The 23,035-nt window shown below is 34.6% G+C and overlaps 2 protein-coding genes across 3 annotated transcripts in view; one reads left to right on the top strand and one right to left on the bottom strand.

Moving 5' to 3' along the window:
• LOC132707182 (NFX1-type zinc finger-containing protein 1-like) overlaps positions 1-13,082 on the bottom strand; it is a 40,329-nt gene extending 27,247 nt beyond the window's left edge. For both annotated transcript variants that reach the window (XM_060678924.1, XM_060678925.1), the window contains exons 1-6: positions 12,935-13,082; positions 12,360-12,434; positions 11,546-11,629; positions 10,207-10,505; positions 4,555-5,102; positions 1,281-1,864 (exon numbers count right to left, since the gene is read on the bottom strand). In XM_060678924.1, coding sequence (XP_060534907.1) covers positions 1,281-1,864; positions 4,555-5,102; positions 10,207-10,505; positions 11,546-11,629; positions 12,360-12,434; positions 12,935-12,968 — 1,624 coding nt within the window. In that variant the 5' untranslated portion in view covers positions 12,969-13,082. The remainder of the gene's footprint in view (positions 1-1,280; positions 1,865-4,554; positions 5,103-10,206; positions 10,506-11,545; positions 11,630-12,359; positions 12,435-12,934) is intronic.
• A 153-nt stretch (positions 13,083-13,235) lies between these two features.
• On the top strand, positions 13,236-23,024 carry LOC132707875 (zinc finger protein 142-like). Its single transcript, XM_060679874.1, has 6 exons — positions 13,236-13,874; positions 15,230-15,331; positions 16,004-16,426; positions 17,918-18,151; positions 20,479-20,623; positions 20,677-23,024. The coding sequence occupies exons 1-6, from the start codon at positions 13,564-13,566 to the stop codon at positions 20,926-20,928; spliced, it is 1,467 nt and encodes a 488-aa protein (XP_060535857.1). The 5' UTR covers positions 13,236-13,563; the 3' UTR covers positions 20,929-23,024.
• Positions 23,025-23,035: the final 11 nt, after the last annotated feature.

Genomic DNA, 23,035 nt, shown 5'->3' with positions numbered 1-23,035 from the left:
AGAAAATGTTTCAAATATGGTACTGTAAACAGCCTACTTTGAGGTATTCCGTAAGCCTTACTTATGTGAAGTTATGCATCGGGGAATCACAGTCTCTTTGGTTTGCACCAGAGTGGTGTGAGTAATCGGGATGATTGTAGGGGAAGAGTTGGGTATACTTACCCTGCCTTCCCTGTATATGAAGGAGCGCAATTGTTTTTTGCTCATGAAGACATACATATGTATCCAATAAGCATAGAGATTAAGGAATGAAGGAGAAAAATGATCAAAATGATTAAGGAGAAAAAATTCTTCCGTCTGATTGTTTTACAATTCTTGTTTTAATATGTACCTATTTGTTACTTTGTTGTGTTTTACTTAGATGACTAGTTTTGTCAGACGTTTTTACGTGACGTATGTAAATTGGTGTGTAAAATATTAAAGATTCTTCTCTGGATTACCATGACGAAACCACCGCTGATTTATTTGAAAGTTGGTTTAAAAACAAACCAGTTCCAAACATTCCTCCTAATAGCGTCATTGTAATGGACAATGCAAGTTATCAAGGTAGACTGTTGACTAAAACCCCTTCCTCATGTGATACAAAAGCAACAATCCAAAACTACATGTATAATAACGACATTTATTTTCACGAAGATTATACCAAAAAGCAATTAAATGAGTTTCTACAAAGCTTGAACCTACAAAAGGAATACGTCTGTGATAATTATGCAAAAAATCTAGGGCGTACAGTTTTAAGGCTTCCACCTTACCACTGTATATTTAATCCCATTGAACATGTTTGGCACCAACTGAAATCTGCCATTGGTCGTAACAATGTTTTTCCCTGTGTTAACTCCAATGTCCTCAAACTTATAGAAACCGAAGTTTTTAAAAAGCAGAAAAATCGTATATCCATATTGCAAATAATGTAGAACAAATAATAATTAGAACAGGCGTTGATAGCGATAGTGATACTGATATATTATGTGAATAATAAAAATAATTTGTAATTTTATTTTAGATTTAAACATAAATTAATAAATTTTGTTTAGTATCTTTCCTAACAATCCCCCAAATAACTAAATTCTAAGCAAAGTACGGACCTGTTCGGTCATTTCATTCTTAAAGCTTGCCCGAGTCTTTCCTTAATTCGTATCAGTTAGTCATTTTCTTATATCTATGAACAGACTTTAATTAGGTATTTTACAGACGGGAGTAGAAAAGCACCTAATATCGACTTACATTAAATATTATTATATTATAATGTGGAATCGTTGTTTTCGATATCGATTTCTCACCCAAATATGTTTTGCCTGTCCCGGGCGGTCCCTGAATGATGCAAAACTCCCTGGACAAGGCCGCATTGAACGCGGCGAGCTGCGATTCGTTCAGCCCGTAAAAATTCAACTCCCTCGGGATGTAAAGGGGACATACGCTGTGATTTTCGATTTCATACAATACCGGATCCCCGTGTAACAAATACCGAGGCGGGCTTGAGTCGGTCGTGACGTCGATTATGTACTTCTTCATAGGAAAGTTCGAGGTGTTCATCCTCTGCAACACTCCCAAGACCTGGTAGTAGGGCTCGAAGTATACGCTACTCTCGATCATTATGAACTCGGTGTTGAGGTCTATGCGGACCTCGTCATGGAACCCCACCATTAACTCGCTTTTCTCTAGCAATTTCATGTCGCGATTGACGATTATCCCAAACAGTAGGGTTGCGAAACTGTCTTCGGTGAAGCAGACCAAGGAACCGAACATGAACCTTTTCGAATTTTCAAACTTAAAATTGCGTTTCCTCTCACCAAAATCGAACTGTAGCGTGTAACAGTTGTATTCGTTTTGGACTTCGTAGTTCGTAAACTTGACTTTATATACCCTGATAGAAATAATACCAATCAGTTGCCCAATATGAAGGCAAATATTAAAATATATTCCAGTTTTGAAACAACAATATTGACGGGTATATTATTTGACTGCCATGTCAGGCCATTACATTTTTACATTTAATTTATTTCACTTCACCCCGCTTTTAAACTGACACTGATGTTACCTTGTCGTTTTGTAAATGTAATCTATTATTTAAATAATACACCCCGTATATTACTTACAGTTAAATTTTTAAAACCGGTGTTTAAAAAAACGGAAAAATACCACTTGCAATTAAAATTTATTATCTAATATAACCCAGTCATATTATGAATGAAAGATAATAAGCTATAAATTGGTACGACCCTTTGTTTTGTCATTCTAAACGTCGTCTCAAACGTCACAAACGCTATCGTGCGAGCGTTTTAAGATATTCAAGGTCAAAGGTCCCAAAATCGGTTTTTCGCGAATATCCGACTTCCTATTGCTTAAATGAGATTTGCACTTATTATAAAAGTTGTAGGCTATAAAATTCTCTACAACTTTTGTTTAAACTTTTTTTTCATACGACCAACCGTTTTTGGGGTAGAGCGCGATGAGTGCGCAGCGTACAGTCATATACGGCCTAATGCAAGGTCAAGCGTGAATTATGGTTATCAGTACGTTGTATAAAGTCAATTATTTACTTGAAAATTAGAATTATTAAACAATGCCCATTATTTATGTAGTAATTATTAATTATTTATATTTAATTAAAATAAGTAACTTGATTATTTATATATAATTAATCATATTTAACTATTTAAGTATAGCATATTATTAATTCTGGATTATATATTTTAATTATATTTTAAATTAAAATGACAGTAAGAGAATATACTTTACACATATCTTTCAATAAATGCATATTATGCATTTATTAAAATGTGAATTTAAATATTAAAAGTATCTTCGTTGATTTTAATTGTAATCAAATTGTAAATGGAAGCTAATTATCTTCTTCTTCTTCGTCGTCTTCTTCTTGTTGTTCAATGTTCAATTCATTGTCATCGTCCTCATTATCGGTCATATTCATCTCCAAACCTTCCAGAATTTCGGGATCATATGTGCTTTCTTCATCGGGATTACTTGGATATAGCGAAGGCAAGCTTGTCCGTTGCACTGGCCACAAGCTAAAGAACATTGTAGCCCTGATTTTCTGCATCCACAGCGAGAACCACAACCATTTTTGCAATTGCAAAACATTACGTTTATTAGTTCGGTAATAACGTTCTTATGGGCTCCAGGATTTCATTTTCAAGCATCCAGCCCCATTCATGAGGTTCTAGGTCCTTCCCTAACCGCGTTTGAATCTGGTAGTAGACACGATTTATATGTTGATGAGCTGCTACACTTGTTGGTGGAAGTGTTGACAATTGTACAGGTTTATTTAGTTGCATGTAGCGGAAATGCTCAATGTTGGAGCATTATATAATGCCAACAAGATGCGCCATTTTCAAATAATGTTTGTTTCGGGCAGTTTTCTTGTTGAAATACTTCCGCCAGTTTATCTAAATCGGGAATTTTCTCCAATGCCCTAGTAACAGTTTTTTTTCCTTTTTTTAAATAGCGCAGAAGTCGTGTCACAGCCACTAAATGCGCGTAAAAATAAAATGTTTTTTAGTACGAGGATATTGGTCAAAACTTTTTGAAGAGTATATTTGCGTTTTGGCATTGCCTTTTCTAACTTTTTTAAAGAAAATTTCCTGATGATGTGACTCCTTCTCCTATGCTGTGAACTCTTCGCGCTCTACCCCAAAAACGGTTGGTCGTATGAAAAAAAAGTTTAAACAAAAGTCGTAGAGAATTTTATAGCCCACAACTTTTATAATAAGCGCAAATCTCATTTAAGCAATAGGAAGCCAGATATTCGCGAAAAACCGATTTTTGTGACCTTTGACCTTGAATATTTTAAGACGCGCGCAAGATAGCGTTTGTGACTTTTGAGACAACGTTTAGAATGACAAAACAAAGGTTCATACCAATTTACAGCTTATTGTCTTTCATTCCGAGGTTGACCCCTTTTTTTAACCTAATATGACTGGGCTAATAATTTTCATTTAAAAAATATTTAAGCACCGCCCGCTGCAGTTTCAACGCCCAGATCACCTGATTTGTCGACCTATACTTCAGTTACGGTATTTTCGTATTTACATTTATTTATTTATTCGACATTTTTTTTTCAATGTGATTCTGCATTTTCGGAAAACTCGTAATTGTCATTGTAAATTGTTAATACTAATAATATGCGTTTTATTATAACTGATTATGCGTTTATGTCGCAAAATTTCATTATAACCCTCTTTTGGGTAGCAGAACGACCCTACAGCGACGTCACGCATTGAAAATAAATATAAATAAAGTAATATTATTTACTATTACATTACATAAGCCTAAAAAAAATAGGAAACTAATAGGGATCTATCAGCATGTGATTTTAAGCACACAGATAAACATTATAGCTTTAAGTTTACGCGTTTTGACGTTTTGATAATTATCAAAATGACCGCTGACAATTGACAATTGAAATAGCTGACAATTCGTGTAGTGTAACCCGACTGCAATGTTGAGGTGGGAACCTTGCAGAACCCCAGAAGATGACGATGACATACAACTTTAATGAAGCATCCACAGTGCTTTTCTGATTTCCCAATTACTAACCTGATATTTTCCAGCCTCCTCCTTTCGCCCCTCGGCTTGTGTTGATCTTCCAAGTATGTGCAGATTCCCTTGCGCAGCGGACTTACGAAATCCTCGCGCAGCAAACGGAATTGGATATCCAAGTACTGTTCGACGCTGTCGTAAGGTCGGTCGACGATGTTCCTCCTCAGATAAGGGGATTGGCGCGAAATCACTTCCGCGCTTGTGGGAAAGATAGGTATGTCCCTAAAATGGTCGGGCGGGGGTTCGTTATCATCGCCGTGTCTGCTCCGTTTTTCCGGGGCACTCTTTTTGACTTCCATCTCTTGAATGACGTGCTTCACGTGTGCCAACAAATCGGCAGCGTTCGTTTTAACATCGTCCGATACCGGAGCGTGACTCTCGAGCGACGGAAAACACATGTTCATCGTCTGCGCAATTTTCTCTACGCAGGCGCAGCTGACGCTCGGCATTATGTCGAGTGCCGCTTTTGCCACGTGGATTAAGTTATCCCAGAGCTCGTTGGGGTTTTGCCAAAAGAGCTGGTTGAAGCGCTTTGCGTGCGCGTCCTAAAACCAAAAATGGAAAGTTACGCACAGATTTGTTTCCTAATCATTAAATTCGACACGCCAAATATAAACTTCTCGATACATGGACGAAGTTCCGATTTGTTTAAACATTTTAAATAAAAGTAATTAAATGGGAAGCTGGGATTCGATCGATGATAACATAAAATTAAACGCGACAATTCTAAACGGAAGACGGATTTCATCACAAGCGACGAAACTCCAGGTCAACGACGTGAGAGTTAGGCTTTGTGGATCTGACCTTCATATCTTAAGAAGACGAGCTAGAAGAAATAAACTATTCAACATACTTAGAAAACTTTTGAATTCCGCCTTTCACGCTGTACCTGCTTATAATGGGTGCTTTTTTTCGATGTACAGAACTTTAAGTTGTCAGTTTTCAAGATGACGACCGATTTAGCAGCTGTCAAGTGATTTATTCTCAGATTGGTTTGGCAATTCATCATGAATGGACTCACGCCTGAACAACGCTTGCAAATAGTGCAATTTTATTTCGAAAATAATGGTTCTGTGCGGAATACGTATCGCGCACTACGTCCATTTTATCGTCGACAAAATCGTCCATCAGAGCAGTTAATTCGATTAACCAAGGAACGTTTTGGCACCACGTTTACTCTTATTGATAACTCGCATCCCCAGAGACGCCGTACGGTGCGTACAGAAGAAGCTACTGCTGCTGTAGAGCGTAGCATTGAGGAAGACCCGAATGAGTCCATCCGCCATCGAGCACAGGAATTGGATCTGTGTCCATCCACTTTATGGAAGATTTTGGCGAAGGATCTTGGTTTACGTGCTTACAAAAACCAACTCGTGTATCATCAAGTAAGGCGTACATTCGTCGAATGGGCCCAAAACGAGATTGCCGTTGTTCCAGATTTTCATAAGCGAATTTTGTTTAGCCATTCAACTTCTGGTTGAATGGCTACGTCAACAAACAAAACTGCCGCTTTTGGAGCGAAGCTAATCCTCAAGTGTATGTCGAAACACCGTTACATCTAGAAAAACTGACTGTTTGGTGCGCTTTATGGGCTGGTGGAATCATTGGTCCGTACTTCTTCAAAAACGATGATGGCCAGAACGTTACAGTCAATGGTGATTGGTATAGAGCTATGATTATTAACTCTTTCATTCCTGAATTGAATAACCATGATGTCTAGGGGATGTGGTTTCAACAAGACGGCGCAACATGTCACACAGCTCGTGCTACAATTGATTCATTGAAAGACGCGTTTGGTGACCGAATAATTTCACGTTTTGGACCTGTGAATTGGCCTCCAAGATCTTGTGATTTAATACCGCTAGACTACTTTCTGTGGGGCTATGTAAAGTCATTGGTCTATGCGGATAAGCCACATTATTGCCCATATACGGCCACAAATGTTGGAAAAAGTCATCAAAAATTGGACATCCAGATTGGACTACATCCGCGCCAGCCGTGACGGTCGTATGCCAGAAATCATATTTAAAATTTAATGCCACAAGATTATCTTTCGGATAAATAAAATTCATGTCACTTGATTAATCCATCGTTGTTTTATTGCAACTTAAAGTTCTATACATCGAAAAAAAACACCCCTTATAATGTTTAAGGGGGAGGAGATAAATTATGGTGATAAACATAGTCTCAGATGACCGATTTTCATATCGGTGACACCCGAGTCGCGGTTAAGATTGATAGGTTGCTTATAAGTAGAAGAACTGATTACATGCAATAATTTTAGATCTATCGTCTCAGTCTTAAGGCTCTTTCATGTTATTTGAGATTAGTTGATATTTTTCGTCCGGTCTCTCCAATGAATTCTTTGCCGCATATGGATGAAATACTCTACGAAAGTGGTAAATCTGGTTTTGACGTTATATTTCTTTTCTACCAGAGAATATATAGAAATCTACAAGCGACCTAACAATCTTGACCGCCAATATGGCTCCTCTCCCCTCAAACAATATATAAGCAGGTACACAGTAAAATGGGCGCCAGTTTCACTCAAGCTCTGAAGAAGCCAACAGCATTCAATCTATCCAAATAAGTGAATGGTAGCAGTATTATCGGGATGTTCTAACCGAAATCAGAGCGCAGTACATGGACGCCTGAAATACATCAAGAGTGGACATTGAAGGTAAAAAAAAACAAGTCATGTAGATTTATCCCTTACAAAAAACATACGCTTACAATTAGCAGACGCGTGGCAAAAAGCACTAAACAAACTGTTTTGTTAAAATTCTTTGCGGGGTTTTGCGTATTACACTTCAATATGTTTTTCATTGTTTCGACGTTTGTACAAAATAACATTATCAGGAATATATTTTCAATTCAATCAAAAGTTGGTAGTCCCCTTAAGGAGTTTTCGGCAAGTAAGAGGTTACTCAACTGGGTAATAGTCAGGCTTTTAAATTAGTATATGAGACACATCTAGTCCCAATGGAACAATACCAATAATTGTAGAATATCAATGCCATCTCCAGAAAAGTCAATGTCAGTGTTAGTTGAAGGAAACTTTACAAGGGAAAAAGAAAAACATCATTTTCCATCATACAAAATTATACAGGAAGTGAAGAAGCCCAAATATAGAAATTTAATCCATATGCGTGGAGCTCACCTTTAGGACCTACTAAACCATACCTTTGAAAGAATATTAATTCTGCCTGAGGATATTTTGATTCAATTTGATAACTATGAGCTAGGCGTTTTGTTTTGTTCTCGTTTGTAAATATGGCTTCGATGGAAGCTCTGGTCATAAGGAAAATTCTTGGGAATCAGACGCCCTCTCCGCTTTAACGCAGACCGATAAGACTTCAGTTTATAGCATATAGAAGGCAAATTGACAACTTTCAAATTGAGAACAGAGTAATTCTGATAAAGCGTATTTTTATTCATAGTATGATTGAAGTGTATGTCTGTCTATGAAATCAAAAATATTTTAATAATATAGATTTAATGTCTGTCAGGTCTTGAAAAGACAAAGAAAAGGAAAGGAAGGAAAGGATTCAAAGAATTTAAGGAAAAACTGGGATTAATCATATATAAGTTTCGATAATAGTATGGTAGATGGTAACACTGCCAGGCCTTTTTTTTTGAGAACCCAGATAGAACAGCCACAGTCAGTCGCCTTGATTCAAATGTTTTAATACCCACACTTTTGAGACAAGGAGGATATCTGTGGTCCATGTCATTGTAATTCCTCCAGGGGGTCAGTTACCGGAGGGAGCCACAGAAAGCAGAAATAAAAACGTAAAAAATTATTGGGAAATGATTTCTTGAAAAGTTTCCGAACGAACCAGAACAAAAGAAGATATGTTTAGGAGGTGGATGCATTCGAAAGTAAATAAGGTAAATAAAAAGGCATTTTCCAAAGCAGCTTTAAGTATTCTTCAGATTCTGAGCAAATTTTTTTAATACGCTTTTACTATATTTTTAAGTACCTATAAAAATTTGAAATCATCCCACTACTATCTTACTTGATATAAAACCAATTTCTGAGTTCACCATCACGGACTGGGAGGGGGAGAGGGGGAAGGTTCCCATTATCTATTTTTTGCCTCGGTTATGACAAACAGACTATACGAATAATAACAGTTTGGTTTGGGTTGGTTTAAACGGAATCTTATGGAGTAAAGAGATTACAAAGAAACAGAGATTCAATATAAATGAAGCCGTGGAGATATTGGGAGAATTACGGAGCGATTAAAAAAAAGCAGAAATCGTAGAAATGGCCATCCCTGTCCAAATTACATTAACAACACTAATGCGTCATAATAAAATCGTAAAATAAAGTGTGCCTTTAAAGACATAACCCGATGCATGCTTTCAAAAATATTTGTGAAAAACGATCAAGTTGGTGCTCTAATAATCCTTTGGCTTTATTGTTCTTCCAAGTATGGGCAATATTATGATAAACAAAATTTTAAAATAGAGATGAAAAAATCCTGAAATTATTTGAAAATTCATTTTTATATCCTGGAAAAAGTATCTGACAAAATTTGAATAAGTTTTCGTTAGTGTTTAATTTTGTTTTACTATTTTCTGTTATAGATCCATTTTTTCCACCAGCATGGACTGTTATAAACCTTTGGCTCTTGAAAACTGAATAAGTTTTGATTTGAATAAGGTATATCAGGGTTTTCCGTCCAAAGTTTATCTTCTGTTTTTGCCACCTGCAAAATACTTTTATCTTTATTTCAAATGCTTATTTTCTTTGAATTACATCACAAAACAACAAACATATTAATGAATAACTTAGTTTAAGCCCATTGGCCTAGCGGGGTTCCTAAATAACCAACGATTATCATGTTATCAAGCAAAATCCCCCTGTCTAATATTTTCTGCCTAAAAACTGAAAAAAAAAAGTAGGTCGTCTCTTCTCCATAATATAAAAATAGTAAACGATTTCTCTTATATATATAACATTATAAATATATAGTCTACATTCACTTTTCTTACCTTGGTACCAGGCAGTGTTTTTAACCTATAAAAAACCATTTTAACCAGCAAGCAACTAACCAGCACTAAAACTTATCTTAATTTTAAAAAATAACAAAAATATTTCTAAAACCAAAAAAAAAAGAACAAAGACAAGAATGTAGAAATGAATTTAATTTAGTCCAAGTGAAACATTCTTATTGTTGGATTCCTAAATGACAAAGCAAAAATATCTATTTGCAAAATGTAACTGTTATAATTTCTTTGTAAAAGATATATTCTTGGCCTTTTGTGGGCAGCCTCCGCTCATTTCGTTCTGATATGTTGCGTTCAAATGCTGCCAGTTAATTCTGTTTATTGTTATTGTTACATTTTGTTATAGTTTCTAGTTGTTATACTGTTATACTGTTTATACTGTAATACCGTTTATACTGTTATACTGTGTTATACTGTCTTTCTCTCTTTGCCTTAATATGAATGTAAAATTTTGTAAAATGGTTAAACCGTAAATATGTAAAATAAAAATAAAAAAATAGATCAATTCCCGGAACTAAGTTTAAGATTACAAAATTCGGAATTAGAGCAATTCTCCGCCAACATGATAACCGGATATCAACCAATCAGCATTGAGCACAATAACTTAAATTTCAATCCAGATAATGACCGTACCTGATTAATAATTTGAATCATGTAAAGCAGAAGGCGATCGACAAATTTGCTTTTAAGGGTTGTTCCCACAACGTCGACCACTACGTTCCTAAAGCTGCAGGAACACACTTTACGCAGAAGCTTCACAATTAGGACCACCGTGTCATCACTCACATCGCCGCACAACAACTCAAAGAAGCCATCCTTGTCTTTCGACAAATCCATGATTACTTCTTCCAAGTCCTCCTTTTCAACTAGGGCGCACACATATTGATAACCAAACCTTCTTGGCCTTTTTTTACAGGGCACTCCTCCGGGACCTGTTAAAAAAAAAGTGTTTACCTATTTCTATTAATGACACTAATTTTCATTAGTAACTAATTAGCACCCAGAATATATCAACTTCAAAAATTGTTTCAAAAATATATATAGTGTGTCCAGTAGAAGGATGGGATACCGGAAACCATGCTACCTATCCTTATATTCGACACCCGTATATAGAACAAATATTTTTTAAATTAAAAAGATCAAATTTCTGTCGTGCAAGTGAAAACTGTGTGTCGAAAATTTCCATAAAACTAACAATTTTACCCCAATGCGGACAGGATTTTTTAAAGGTGACACGCTAAAACCATATTTTCAGTTGACAATTGTATAAATAGGATGCAAGATGAGAGCCCCTTTTACCGGAATTACTCTCGAAGGGAGGAAAAAATACACAAAATAACAACCTGCACTAGTGTACTTCAATAAAGTAAGGTAATTGTGAACCAAATTTTATTAGAACTATCTTCTATATCTCAGAGTTTCATCTGTAGACCCACTAAATCATAAACCTTGAATATACACTTCAACAAATGATTCAAGGATGAAAAATAACTAATCACATCCAACATTACAATTACAAAGAGTTCCTTATCAGGTTTTTCGGTTTTGCAAGTGAAAGTTGTATCGAAAATTTCGTTGAAAATAAATAAACTCGAACATCGTTTTTTCCTTTAAACAGTCATTTGGATCACAATTTGCTAAAACGTGTGTATGTACTTCAAGTTGAAAATCGTTACATGTTTTATATTGCTCTTTAGGAACTATAATTTAAAGAATTTTATTTACATTTATATTAGAAAAATGTTTCAGTAAAAATAACGATTTACGTCCAATGCTGAGAGGGAAGAATGATAACTTACACATATATTTTAAAAACGTAGAAGTTAAGAAAGAAAGAAGAAAGAAATGTGCCCAATAGCCCAGGAGGACAATTTTCATTGGGAATCAAAGGGTGGAAAAAATACAAAATTTGTGATTCCAACTGCCTAGTTATCGCATTAAGAGTAGAATCATTTCATAAATCCAAATATACCTGAGAGACTACTTTGGGCAGCAATAGGATGATCTCTGTCACTTCGACTGCTATGGCCTTGCACAAGTCCCCAATCTGGGGCACCTAAAACAGTGTGTTTCATTTGTAGACTCAATCATTTTAATCCACCAAATCATAAACCTTAAATACACACTTCCATTAACGATTCAAGCTTCAACCTTTTCCTCACTCTCATATGTAAAAAAATTAAATACCTAAAAAGTTAAAACCTCCACCTTTCAATGCCATTAAAAATTCAAAAAAATATATTTTCATTTAGACTTGTGTCGACAAGTGTCGGATATTGTTAAAATTTAAATAAAAAAGATTAAACGCATACCCTACATAGGATAAGACAAGGTTTAGTATAATAAACTACAACCATAATTAATAAACTCATTTAAGCTATCAAAGGCATGAGGCAGCAAACTATAAATCTTTTACCAGATATTTAAATTTATTTGCACAGTGTAGCAACCCCTTCATTGAAAGAAGCAAATGATCATAAATTTTAATAGGGATGGCAATTCCGCACAATGGACAATAAATTACTAGAAATTTTTATATAAAAAAATCTTATGAGGAAAATAACAAAAAAAAAAACAAATTCCACATATTCATATTCAAAACAGTGTACTATGAAACGCGTGGCTCACAATTGTATTAACTGATAGGGCCTCCTCTGCATTGACTTAAACATGTGGAGGATCGGGGATATAATCATTTTAAAATGATACCCGGAAATATAATATGCCCCATAGTTTTATGCTCTTAGTTAACTTAAATAAAATAAATAACCAAATAAAAAAGTTACCTTGAGTATTCCTGTACCTTCCGTGAACTCTACCTCTGTTAGCACCACGTCCATAACTACGTTGTTGATGAGAATCTGAAGGAAACATTCCATCATAAATGAGTGTTCATTTGATGAGGTTTCATACAAAAACAGACAATTCACACAAATTATATTATAAAACTTGTGTCAACTCAAGTGTACATATTTACATATAAATTTAAATGGACGTTGCTGATTTTACATATATGGATGTACGACTTCTCCCAACATGCTACATTAGGAAAAGAATGTCTATATTAATTACTTAGATGTCTTTGAATAAGCAACTCTAAACAAACACCAACCCTAGATGCTAATTTAAAAACCTGTTATATCAAATGTATTAGGAATAAGTTGATCAGTTGAGCCCTGTTTCGGGTCTAAAGGCTGTCATCAGTTGGAATCCTTCATAACGTTTTGTTAGCATAGGAAGCGTCTTCATAGATCTTTCCACTTCCGATGTGCTTGCCACTCGTGCTAGCAAAACGTTATGAAACAATTTACATCAGAACAGTTCATAATTGGATTAGAAGTCTTAAATATGATAATAATACCTGCACCACTGCGATTATGCTGTTTACTATTCATCTTAAAGCAGCCACAGACGGCTAATGCTGAATATAAAATATTAGGGGATTAGATTATAACACAAGGGGAATCACACGTCACCGTTCAAGTATTTTTTACTTCTATTGGCGAGGGTCGCCAGGATCATTCGACCAACGTTCAAGTGTTCAACTACTTGTGGTCGTCTTCTTTTCCTTTCTTGGCCAAATATACAAAAATCGGTCTACCATAAATTTCCTCGTTTTAAGTTCTCTTCTTATCAAAGATATGGACTAATGACTTCAGATTAACAATATCATAAACTGTGGTTCTGAAACAGTACGCTGCGCTAGGAACATTATCTTGTGGGTATATTTATATATTCTTTACGTTATGTACGACCATCCGAATGGAACTTAGTTATTTTATAACGCCACGATTCGACTGATCCAAAATGCATTGAAGTCCTAAGATCCGATTTAATTCGATAGCACAGCAATACAAAATTAGAACATAACCTTGGTTTTTTGGTCCATAATATCGCTCACAGCAACAGGTGGATTTATTTTCATCACGTTTGTGGATAATTACAAAGATCAGTTGATACTTAAGTTCCTTTGCTAAGAAAGCCGAAAACATGTCCGTCATTCATATCTTGGGAGGTATCAAAGCCGAACCAAAAGAGCTGTTAGAAGTTAAGATAGAAGAAATTACTGAAGATGATATACTGGACAGTGAAATCTTGGACAACAAAATAGAGACAAAATCCTTGATAACGCCTTCAATTAATATTATTTCTAAAGAAGTTCTGGCGGAAATAAATGAGTCCAATCAAAAAGTTGTGAAAACAGCTTCAAAAGGGAAAGAAGTAGTTGCTAAGAAACGGCCAGTCAAGAGACCTGTACCTGAGCTGTTAATCCTGAATTATACTTCTCATAACTCCAACAGGTAAGGTTAAATCATTGTGGATTGAGTACGCAGTTATTATTACTAGACTGTTTTTGGGAGTGCTCTTTTAAAGTAAACTATAAAAAAATATGGAATATTTTTCAGTTTAAAATTGTTTAGATATTAAAATCTAATTTGTTTAAAACTTAGTCACATATGGTCAATTTTTTTTGTATTATAGCTTATAGAGCAACAGGTGGTATAAGTAATTAAGATATGTTCCATAAATATGGTGGCAAATTTTAGAAGTAAAAAAGATGAAAGGTATTGAGAGTGAAACTGAAATTTTTAACAATTTTTATACTGTTAAGAATAGCAACAGGAGTTGTCACCACAACATTCATACCACATTTTTGGAGACACATGTCTTTCATGCATTGATAAGGTGTGTAAGAGACAATCCAATGATGTGGGCAATATTGACCCTCTCTCAAAAACAAACAAAAAACTAAAGTGACCAAAACAGAATGCTGGAAACATTTTTTAATCTTTAGAACGGCCGCCAAGCGGCATAATCGCACTGTTAAATGCCAATATTAAATTTAAAATGTTAATAATAATTAATACTCATTCCCATATGATTGATTATTGAAATACAATATATTACAATAATAAAAAAACAATAACACAAATTAGCACTAAACACGATACATCCAGCACTTCTGGAAAAGGCATTTTTACAAATAAGACAACCAAAATACACTTTAAATTGCAGTAATCTTAACATGATTGACAATTAAGCACCACCGTTATAATTTTTCCTATTTTGTTTTCCAAAGCACACTTGGAATTTTGTGTGGTCAGATGTGTTATTATTGACATTTCAAATATAATTTTTGCATTCTCAAAACTCAATAATTAAATTTTTTTTAGCCATATAACAAAGCGAAAATAAGTAAACAAAGAACTGCTGTTGGTTTAATGCCTGAAATTAGAATCACAAACGACGTATTTTTTATTAATTTCTTCTTCTACTGTCAAAATTTCGTGACATTTTAACGACTTTGAAATATTCGAACGCCTCCCACCACTTCCCCTTAAGGGATAGAGCAAATTACTTAAAAATAAAAGACCTAAAAATATTTTCCAGCATTTTCTCTCAAGCGCTATAGTTATAATTTTTTTCATCCCAAATCTTTAGGACAATTCGAAACAGGGTCGGGTGTCAGAAGTGAATTAAATAACTAACATTTGACGGAATATTTTTTTAACATCTTATTTTGAATTGTATTGCTGGTAACAGACAATTCAAAATGTCCAAAACGTTTAAAAACCAATAATTTATTAATTATTAATTTATCTACACGTTTATTTATTAGAAATTTTTTGCACTTACCGATTTTTGTATTTTTTAGGGTACAGGAATATGAAATCGGAATAGATGAAGATGGCTTATACAGTTGTTTCTACTGCCTTTACCGGCATGAAAAAAAGACGTATACTATGTCGCATATAGTGTAAGCATAATATCCATGAGAATTGATAATTTTTGATAGGTTCAGTTTGTTTTTTTTTTTGCATTAAATGGAAACAATTTGAAACCATTTTAAGTTTCAGCAGCAAAAAACGCAAAAACAGTAAAAAATGTTTTTGTGGAGGAAATAAACCGAACACACTTTGAGATAAATTTAAATAGTACCATATACCATATATTTCATTACACGGTCTTTGTTTGAAAAATGAAAATCATCAAAAACCTGAAAATAAAGAAATTTTATTGTAAGTGAAATGGCCAACAGAAACTTATGTAGCAGTGGAAAAACAATATCTTTACGCGAAATCAGTCGTACTGTTGGAACAATTCATGGCAGCGCAATTAAAATTTCGAAAAATATGGTTTTAACTAACTAAAACTAACCAAAACCTGTAGGAAAGTGACTTTCATAGGAGAATGGATTTTTGTAACTGGTACATTGAAAAACATTCCCTAGGAGTTGATGAGAGAGAGGGATTCTTCCGAGACCAGTTTGGAGTGTTGGAGTTTTATAAGGGCAATTTTCTTTCGAGAACCTTGTTGAAAATTTACCTCTTGAGGATATTACCTAGTTATCTAAATGAAAACCTAATCGAAAACTGGATAGGCACCAACGGCCAGGAAGCACTAGGAGCTGACTTCTCTTCTCTTGCAGCAACAGGCATCGGCCCAAGCAAAAATGTCCCCGCTGTCCGTTCGAGACCATAACGAACCGACGCATGAAGGTGCACATGCGGAAACACGACTACCCCAATAGATGCAAGCAGTGCGACTTCAGTACCGAATCGCGGTCGGAGATGATCCGACACATTTTGGACTCTCACCAGAAATTCGTTTGCGAAAAATGTCCGGACGGATGCGGGAAATGTAAACTGCGGAATCAGACTCGGTGCGAGTTTATAGACGCCCACGGCCTTAAATCTCACATATTGTGCGTTCATACCCCTGCGGAGCAGATCGATTGGTTCCATTGCGCTCAGTGCGACTCGAAGTTCAAAAAAAAGGGACCGCTCATAAAGCACATCAGGGAAGCGCACAGTTTTTCGGAGTACGAGTCGTGCGACGTGTGCAATAAGAAGTAAGTATTGCGGGTGCGATAAAGTTATAGATCTTCGAAATCTCAATCTAGATGGAGATGGTTCTTATTTGGATTAAGCTTAGAATTCAAATTGCGACTTTCTCTATACCCATAGAGCGTAATCTACACACACACACACAGCTTTTTTTTTTTTTTTTGAGGAATTCCTTAGCCTGTCCTCGTCTTAGCATATCTCTTCGATATTACCGTTATTCTTTAACCATTCATTTTTTGATGGCCGATTTTGCCACCCCATAAAAGGATTCTGGTTCAAACATGTGGGTTGACGAGTCTTCGTGGGCTGCTTCTTTTAAAGGCTAACCTTAACTGCATACCAGATTATTTTTGGTGCTATTGGTGGTTTACTAGCAAGTCTTCTTTGAGATTTCAGTCTTGTAATGTTTAACAAAACAGTATTTGGGTGTAGTGCTGTCATAAACAACACCACTACAACCTCACATGTAGTGGTGGAATATTCAGAAGCATCTCCAACGCTGTAGCAGACTTCACCCAGATTTATCTTTCGACGAAACTATTTAATTATTGGTACACAGTAAAACTGCTGATTCTTTTAGTACAAATATTATGCTAACATAATATACCCCCTTCGAGTAGATATTAATTTACCTAACTTAATTTTGAACTAACAGTTTTGCATGATATTTTGGAATGGGAGAACTTGTAGATTGTGGTAATGTAGGTTATAGAGGGCGTTGTTTGCGGTACTTCAGTTGGTGTAGTTACGGTAATGTACTGTGAAACTGAAATTTTTGCATGTAATTTTGAAAAATTTTATTAAAAAAAAACAATCTGCAGTTTTACAGTGCATCATTAGTTATGGGGCAGCTTGTATATCAATTTATAAAAATTATTGGTAATTATTGGTATAAATTGTGAAAATATATAGCGTAGTAAAAAATATTTTAATAAAGTACTACGTAAAGTGAAACGAAAAATATTTTAAGATATTCGTAATTTTCCAAGATGCTGTATAAAAACGTGGCAATAATATATATATATATTTTGCATATTAAGATTCCTAAAAGAAATGTTTACATGACACCGTGAGAGAGTTTCTGGTAAAGAAAATATTAAAAAAAAATGTTCTACAGTCTTTTATATATCTCAATCTGCTATCTTCGAAATATTAAAAGTAGACCTTAACATAGTCAAATGCAGTACTAAGAGTTTAGGAACAACACCAGCGGACGTACCTAATCACAGCAATTTTTCCCTTTTTTTAAAAAACCATTAACGCCGAAGTTAAATTTTTAAAAAGTTTAACGATAAAAGTTTTCGCATATCTCCGTTGTCCCATTGAGAAGCCACTAACAAATTGATAATGAAATTATTAATTTCGGCTCAAATCTAATGTTTTTTTTTAAATAATTATTTATAATTTTTATCTAATTATTAATAATTAATTAATTAATCCCCGCAATAAAAAAGTAAAAATATTGAATTTGTGCCAAGAAAATGACCTTGTTTTAGATATTCGTCTCGAAATAGAATGTTAAATCATAAACTTCGGGTCCACAAGAGGAAGGTCTTCAAGTGCAACCAATGCGATTTCTCCGTGTTTTCCAAGATTTCCTTGATCAATCATATGATACGACACGGAAACTTGAACGAAGTGGAAGACTTGAAATGCAAGATTTGTAACTACACCACCAAGTTTGAGTCCTCATTGAAAGCTCACATGAAGAGAACACATTTGAACCAGAGGTAAATTAAGTATAATACTTTCAGATAATTGCATTCGTTAAAATAATTTATTAAGCGCTTAAGTATATTATTAAGCATAAAGTAATATTTGGAATGAATATGTCTAGTGAAGCAATCTACACAAACCTACCTTATTTAAAAATATGCGAACTTTGTTCAATAATTATTAAAAAGCACTACCAAGAAAATGTGTCATAACCTTAAAGACTTTATAAGAAAAAATAAAATATAAACTTATATTAAAAAATTGAACCGAGGAATCTTTTACTTGATGAAAATCCATTTATCAAAATAAATAAGAACTAAAAGTTCAGATTTTCACGAAATTATATATTTTGACATGACAATTGTTTCGACAACGCCGTCTCTTTATCAAATGTTATATTAAAAAACTATTATATTTAATTTAAAGGATTTAAAAGGATGCTCCATTTAAGAAATATATAAGTTTGATTTCCCACATATTTACGAATCACGCTGTATATTATAGTAAGTTTAGTTATAAGAAGTGCTTAATAAAATTGAAAGAATTAATGTATGTATAATATACAGGGCGTTTCATTTGATTGCTTCACAAAAATTAATTTTTCCACTTTGACTCGCCTGGTATAAGCGATTCCAATTAATTTCAAGACAAGTATAAAATAAATGACTGTACTACTTTATAAAATTGTTGGAATGATAAAATTATTGCTGTCGGGAATGTCGTCAAAAATAAAGAGTGTTAAACACATGGTATAAATAATAAATCCTAAAACACTCGGTATAGACCATAACAACTCTACATTGCAATACAATATACAGCGTGTTCTATTTATAATTATTGTATAAATTCGGTTTCCCACATATTTATGAATCACCACATTCACCAATCACCCATATTTGAGAATAATTTTTTTATTGTTTCTTCATCTATAACTTTCGTATTATTTTATGTTTTCTAAAACAAATAATAAATATTACTTTGACACCCTATTTGGACATCCTGTACAGTTTACATATGTTTATATTAAATCGTTTAGAAAAATACGTCAATTTATCGATATCTTTCGATCAATTTTAAAGTTATATAATTTATTCAATATCATGCTTATTTAAAAATAAGTTTTTGTCACTACCTAATTTTTCTAACCAAATTTAAGAATTTTATGAATTCTTGTTTTTGTTTGCCAAAAATCAAGCAAATCTCGAAACATTAAACCAATTTTTATTGCTTAGGACTACGTTTTTGGTAAGCAACTTAAGCGACTTTTCTCCCAAAAAATTATGCTGAAATTCTTTGTCAAAAGTTTTTTTTTTTTTTCATTCAATCATCAACCTTTCTGTGGGACAGGGCGTGCCCCAAGCTTCGATCTCGAGGCCTCTGTTATTCTGTTTGTTTTTAAAGATGAATGGTTGGTACGATTTGCGATGGCATAGTCGGTGATAAAACCAATAGAGAAGGTGCCTCAGTATTTTACCTCTTTCCACTCGCATAATAAGAATGTAAAAATGACCAGACAATTACGTTAGTTTAGCCTTTAAAGCTACAATTTTTTGATTTTATACAATTATACAAGGTGCGCGAGATATTTGGAAAAATATCATTGGAAAACGTTCTTGCTAGTTCAAACTTTTATATCTACCAAAGATTACCGTAACTTTCGACGAGACGTAAAAGACACTTTATACAATACGTCACCACTAGTACAAGAAGCGGCCTCTTTGAAATATAAAGTTGCGTAGTGAGTTTGTAGCCTGCGTAGCGCCTCGCTTCAGCCGCCACGAGATGTCGAAAGCAATTTTGCCGTTCAAGTTCCAATTTTGGCTCTGATGCTGAAGATGTTTCATCGTAAATACAAACTATATTTACTATTTACACAGTCAGGCAAACAAATTATCATAACTTTTTCTTTCGGATTCACCTACTTAAATATTCGTATATCGTTAAGGGACACCCTGATGTATTATTATATAAAAGATACTCGAATACATCTCTGAGTATGGGCCAAGTACAACTGAATCTGTCTCTTTTACACCACAGATAAACATTTAGGGCGGAACAACATCTGTTGAAGTATAAGTGGACGCAAAATGAACATTCTATTTCATTCTGCCTGGCATTTTATTGTCGGCTATGCCATCACAAATGGTACCGACTATTAAATTCTCTAGTCAATATATCTTTAGCCCATAAAAACTTATTGGCAGTGAGTCAAGGACCATATTATTTGGATCATTTAAAATCGATCTAGAGTTTAAAATTAAAACAAAAAATCTGCGGTTATGTATGATTACGAACTTGTCATTCACGAAACGCGTCGATCGATATGAATCGATTTTTGCAGAGTTCAGTGTGAATATTGCCCGTACCAGACCACCAACAAAACCATATTAAAGTTGCACTTGATAAGCAAGCACGGCAGGAAAGACGGGCCGTGCTATAAGTGCAAACATTGCGATTATCAGACGCACCGATTGCATACTTTAAGAGTAAGTAAACAGTCGTTCAAACCGATCAAAGTTGAAAATGGCTTCTCCCGCAGATGCACGAGCTGAAACACAAGAAGCCCGACGAGTTGGAATACTTTTACTGTTATCACTGCACGTTTAAGGCGACCCGCAAGGATAACTTGAAAGTGCATATTTTCAAGCACGACGCTTTCAGGCAACGGTACATATGTTATATTTGCAATTACGCCGCCAACTCGAAATTTCTTCTCGTCAAGCATATCGACAAACACTCGCGCGACACGAACGGCTCCGAATCGGTGAAAATTAAAACGTCAAAAAAATAATGGGAGTTATTAGGATACGTCCGGATATTAACAAAACCAACGAAAATATTTTTCGCAAATTCTTTTTGTTTTTCAACTTCAACAAATATAACCAAAGCCTTCGTACAAAGCCCTAACCAATTCGCAGAGGGCGCACTATGTTTTGATGGCATGTGAAGCTGGAAGTGGGCGGCTCAGATCGAGGTCCACAAATCTACTACTAGAGTCGGAATAGTTAAAGTTCTGGTTTGGTATATGGTGAGTTAAAAAGAGTTGAGGTGGACAAGCATAATGTTTACCGTAAACTGGGGTGACTTCGTGATAGATTTAGCAATTTTTGTCGATAATGGAATTACGTTTTATAGAAATAAAATATCTGACGCTTAAGAAATAAGGCTACACAGAATCTTAACCCTTAAAATTAACAAAAAAATACTCACAAAAATTCTTGTTTCAATTTGACCTCACTCGACGGGATTTTGTGGAAAATAACGGTCTGAAAGTATGTTTTTCATATTGTCACGAAGACACCTCCCAAATTTTGATCATACAAAAATGTCTGTCACAAAGTGTACACAAAGAAAACTTACTAAACGAGCAAAAACAAAAAATTTGAAACTTACAGCACACTAAATAATAATTCTTACTAAAAAACATTGGAATGCAATGAAATATTTGTCTACGAGACGAGATTTGCAATGGCTTATTGATTTTGTTCATCCTTTCTGTCAGACCAGTTCGCTCCATTGCATTAAGACAAACCTCATTTTCCTTCATTCCAAGGAGAGGGACCACGTCAGGAAAAAAATTGCCTTCATAGCATATGATAACATAATTTCCAACCTTTATCATCATCATCGTCAACCACTGATCTAATTGCTGGTGGTATGTCACCTTCCTACCTATCATCAAACTTAGATATAGAAGACGAGCTGGTTTCCCTATATGAAACCGCATCAAAATCTTCACTTGATTCCGAATTACTTTGAAAACATCTTAACTAAAGTATTTTCTCAGATCTATTCTATAAGAACGGAAATGATTAACAGTGAGGGAACCTGAAACATTTGTAATAACTCATACTAGTCAAACGGTGATTGCTATATGTTTTTTCAACTCCCGTCTGTAAAATACCTAATTACACACCGACCTAGCGTGCGGGAAGCGTAGTTTTACGACGTCAGTTTCGTTTCCCACGAATCCGAGCCACTTCGGACATTTCCGGGATTTTACCGCACGGGTTTGAGAGCAATCGGATGTTTTCGGAGACATTTCCCATGCTTTGAATTTTGACGTTTGTCAATTCCGACGGTCATGTCAGTCGGCGTCAGCCGACGACGGTCGTGTTTTGCGAAAATGTACCCAAAAACGAACGATCGTAGAAAAATTATAGTATGCAACACGTTCGGTAAACTTTTTAACTCACTCGTTTATTATAGCATCGCGTCAAACCATAAGTGATAAAACAATAAACAAAGTTGATAGTGATTTCAGCCAACAGACACTTAAAGAAATTTACTATTCCACTTTGGGAGATGGAATTTTAGATTTCTCTAACGTCCTTGCCAATTTTATAAATAATAAAATTAAAAAATGTTATTCAAATATTTGAAAACCCGCGGGAACCATATCCGTTCCGCAAAGAGGTATTTGTATTCGTAAATATTCGTTATGCGTATTCTTTTATTAGTGATTTTGTACTGCGTCACAACTTATTTTCTTTACTAATACATCTTAAAAAGTGGGCGGTGCTTCATAACCCAGCGCAGCAGCTTCGCATAAGTGCCTTAATAGGTTAATTTATTTTTGTAATGATAAGGGTGCCAAGATCGGGACTTTATATGATTTTTAGATCTATCGTTGTTTTAGAAAAATTTTAATGTTTTTTACTTATATTCCATATGCAAACGTTGTTTAACACATGTTATCGTAGTTTATCACATTCTCTAAAAAATATGTTTATATACTATGTACTTTTGGGATTTTACTTTTACATTTAACACAATATTTTATTGTTATTTTTATTGTATATAATTTTAATGTGAATTTTATTTTTAAATAAATTCTGTTGCCAGTAGGTGTACTGGTTGACCCCTCTTTTAATTGATTGTTTTTTTATAGACTTTTA

Source organism: Cylas formicarius, unplaced genomic scaffold (assembly GCF_029955315.1).
Source record: "Cylas formicarius isolate icCylForm1 unplaced genomic scaffold, icCylForm1.1 PGA_scaffold_9__14_contigs__length_23061073, whole genome shotgun sequence".
Taxonomy (NCBI): Eukaryota; Metazoa; Arthropoda; class Insecta; order Coleoptera; family Brentidae; genus Cylas; species Cylas formicarius.
The sequence above is the reverse complement of the archived record's forward strand: the minus strand, read 5'-3'. Positions and strand labels throughout refer to the sequence as shown.

Coding starts and splice junctions, on each gene's coding strand:
- LOC132707875 (XM_060679874.1), top strand. CDS start 13,564: ATGTCCGTCATTCATATCTTGGGAGGTATCAAAGCCGAACCAAAAGAG. Junction 13,875..15,229: donor ACTTCTCATAACTCCAACAG/GTAAGGTTAAAT, acceptor TGTATTTTTTAG/GGTACAGGAATATGAAATCG. Junction 18,152..20,478: donor AGAACACATTTGAACCAGAG/GTAAATTAAGTA, acceptor CGATTTTTGCAG/AGTTCAGTGTGAATATTGCC.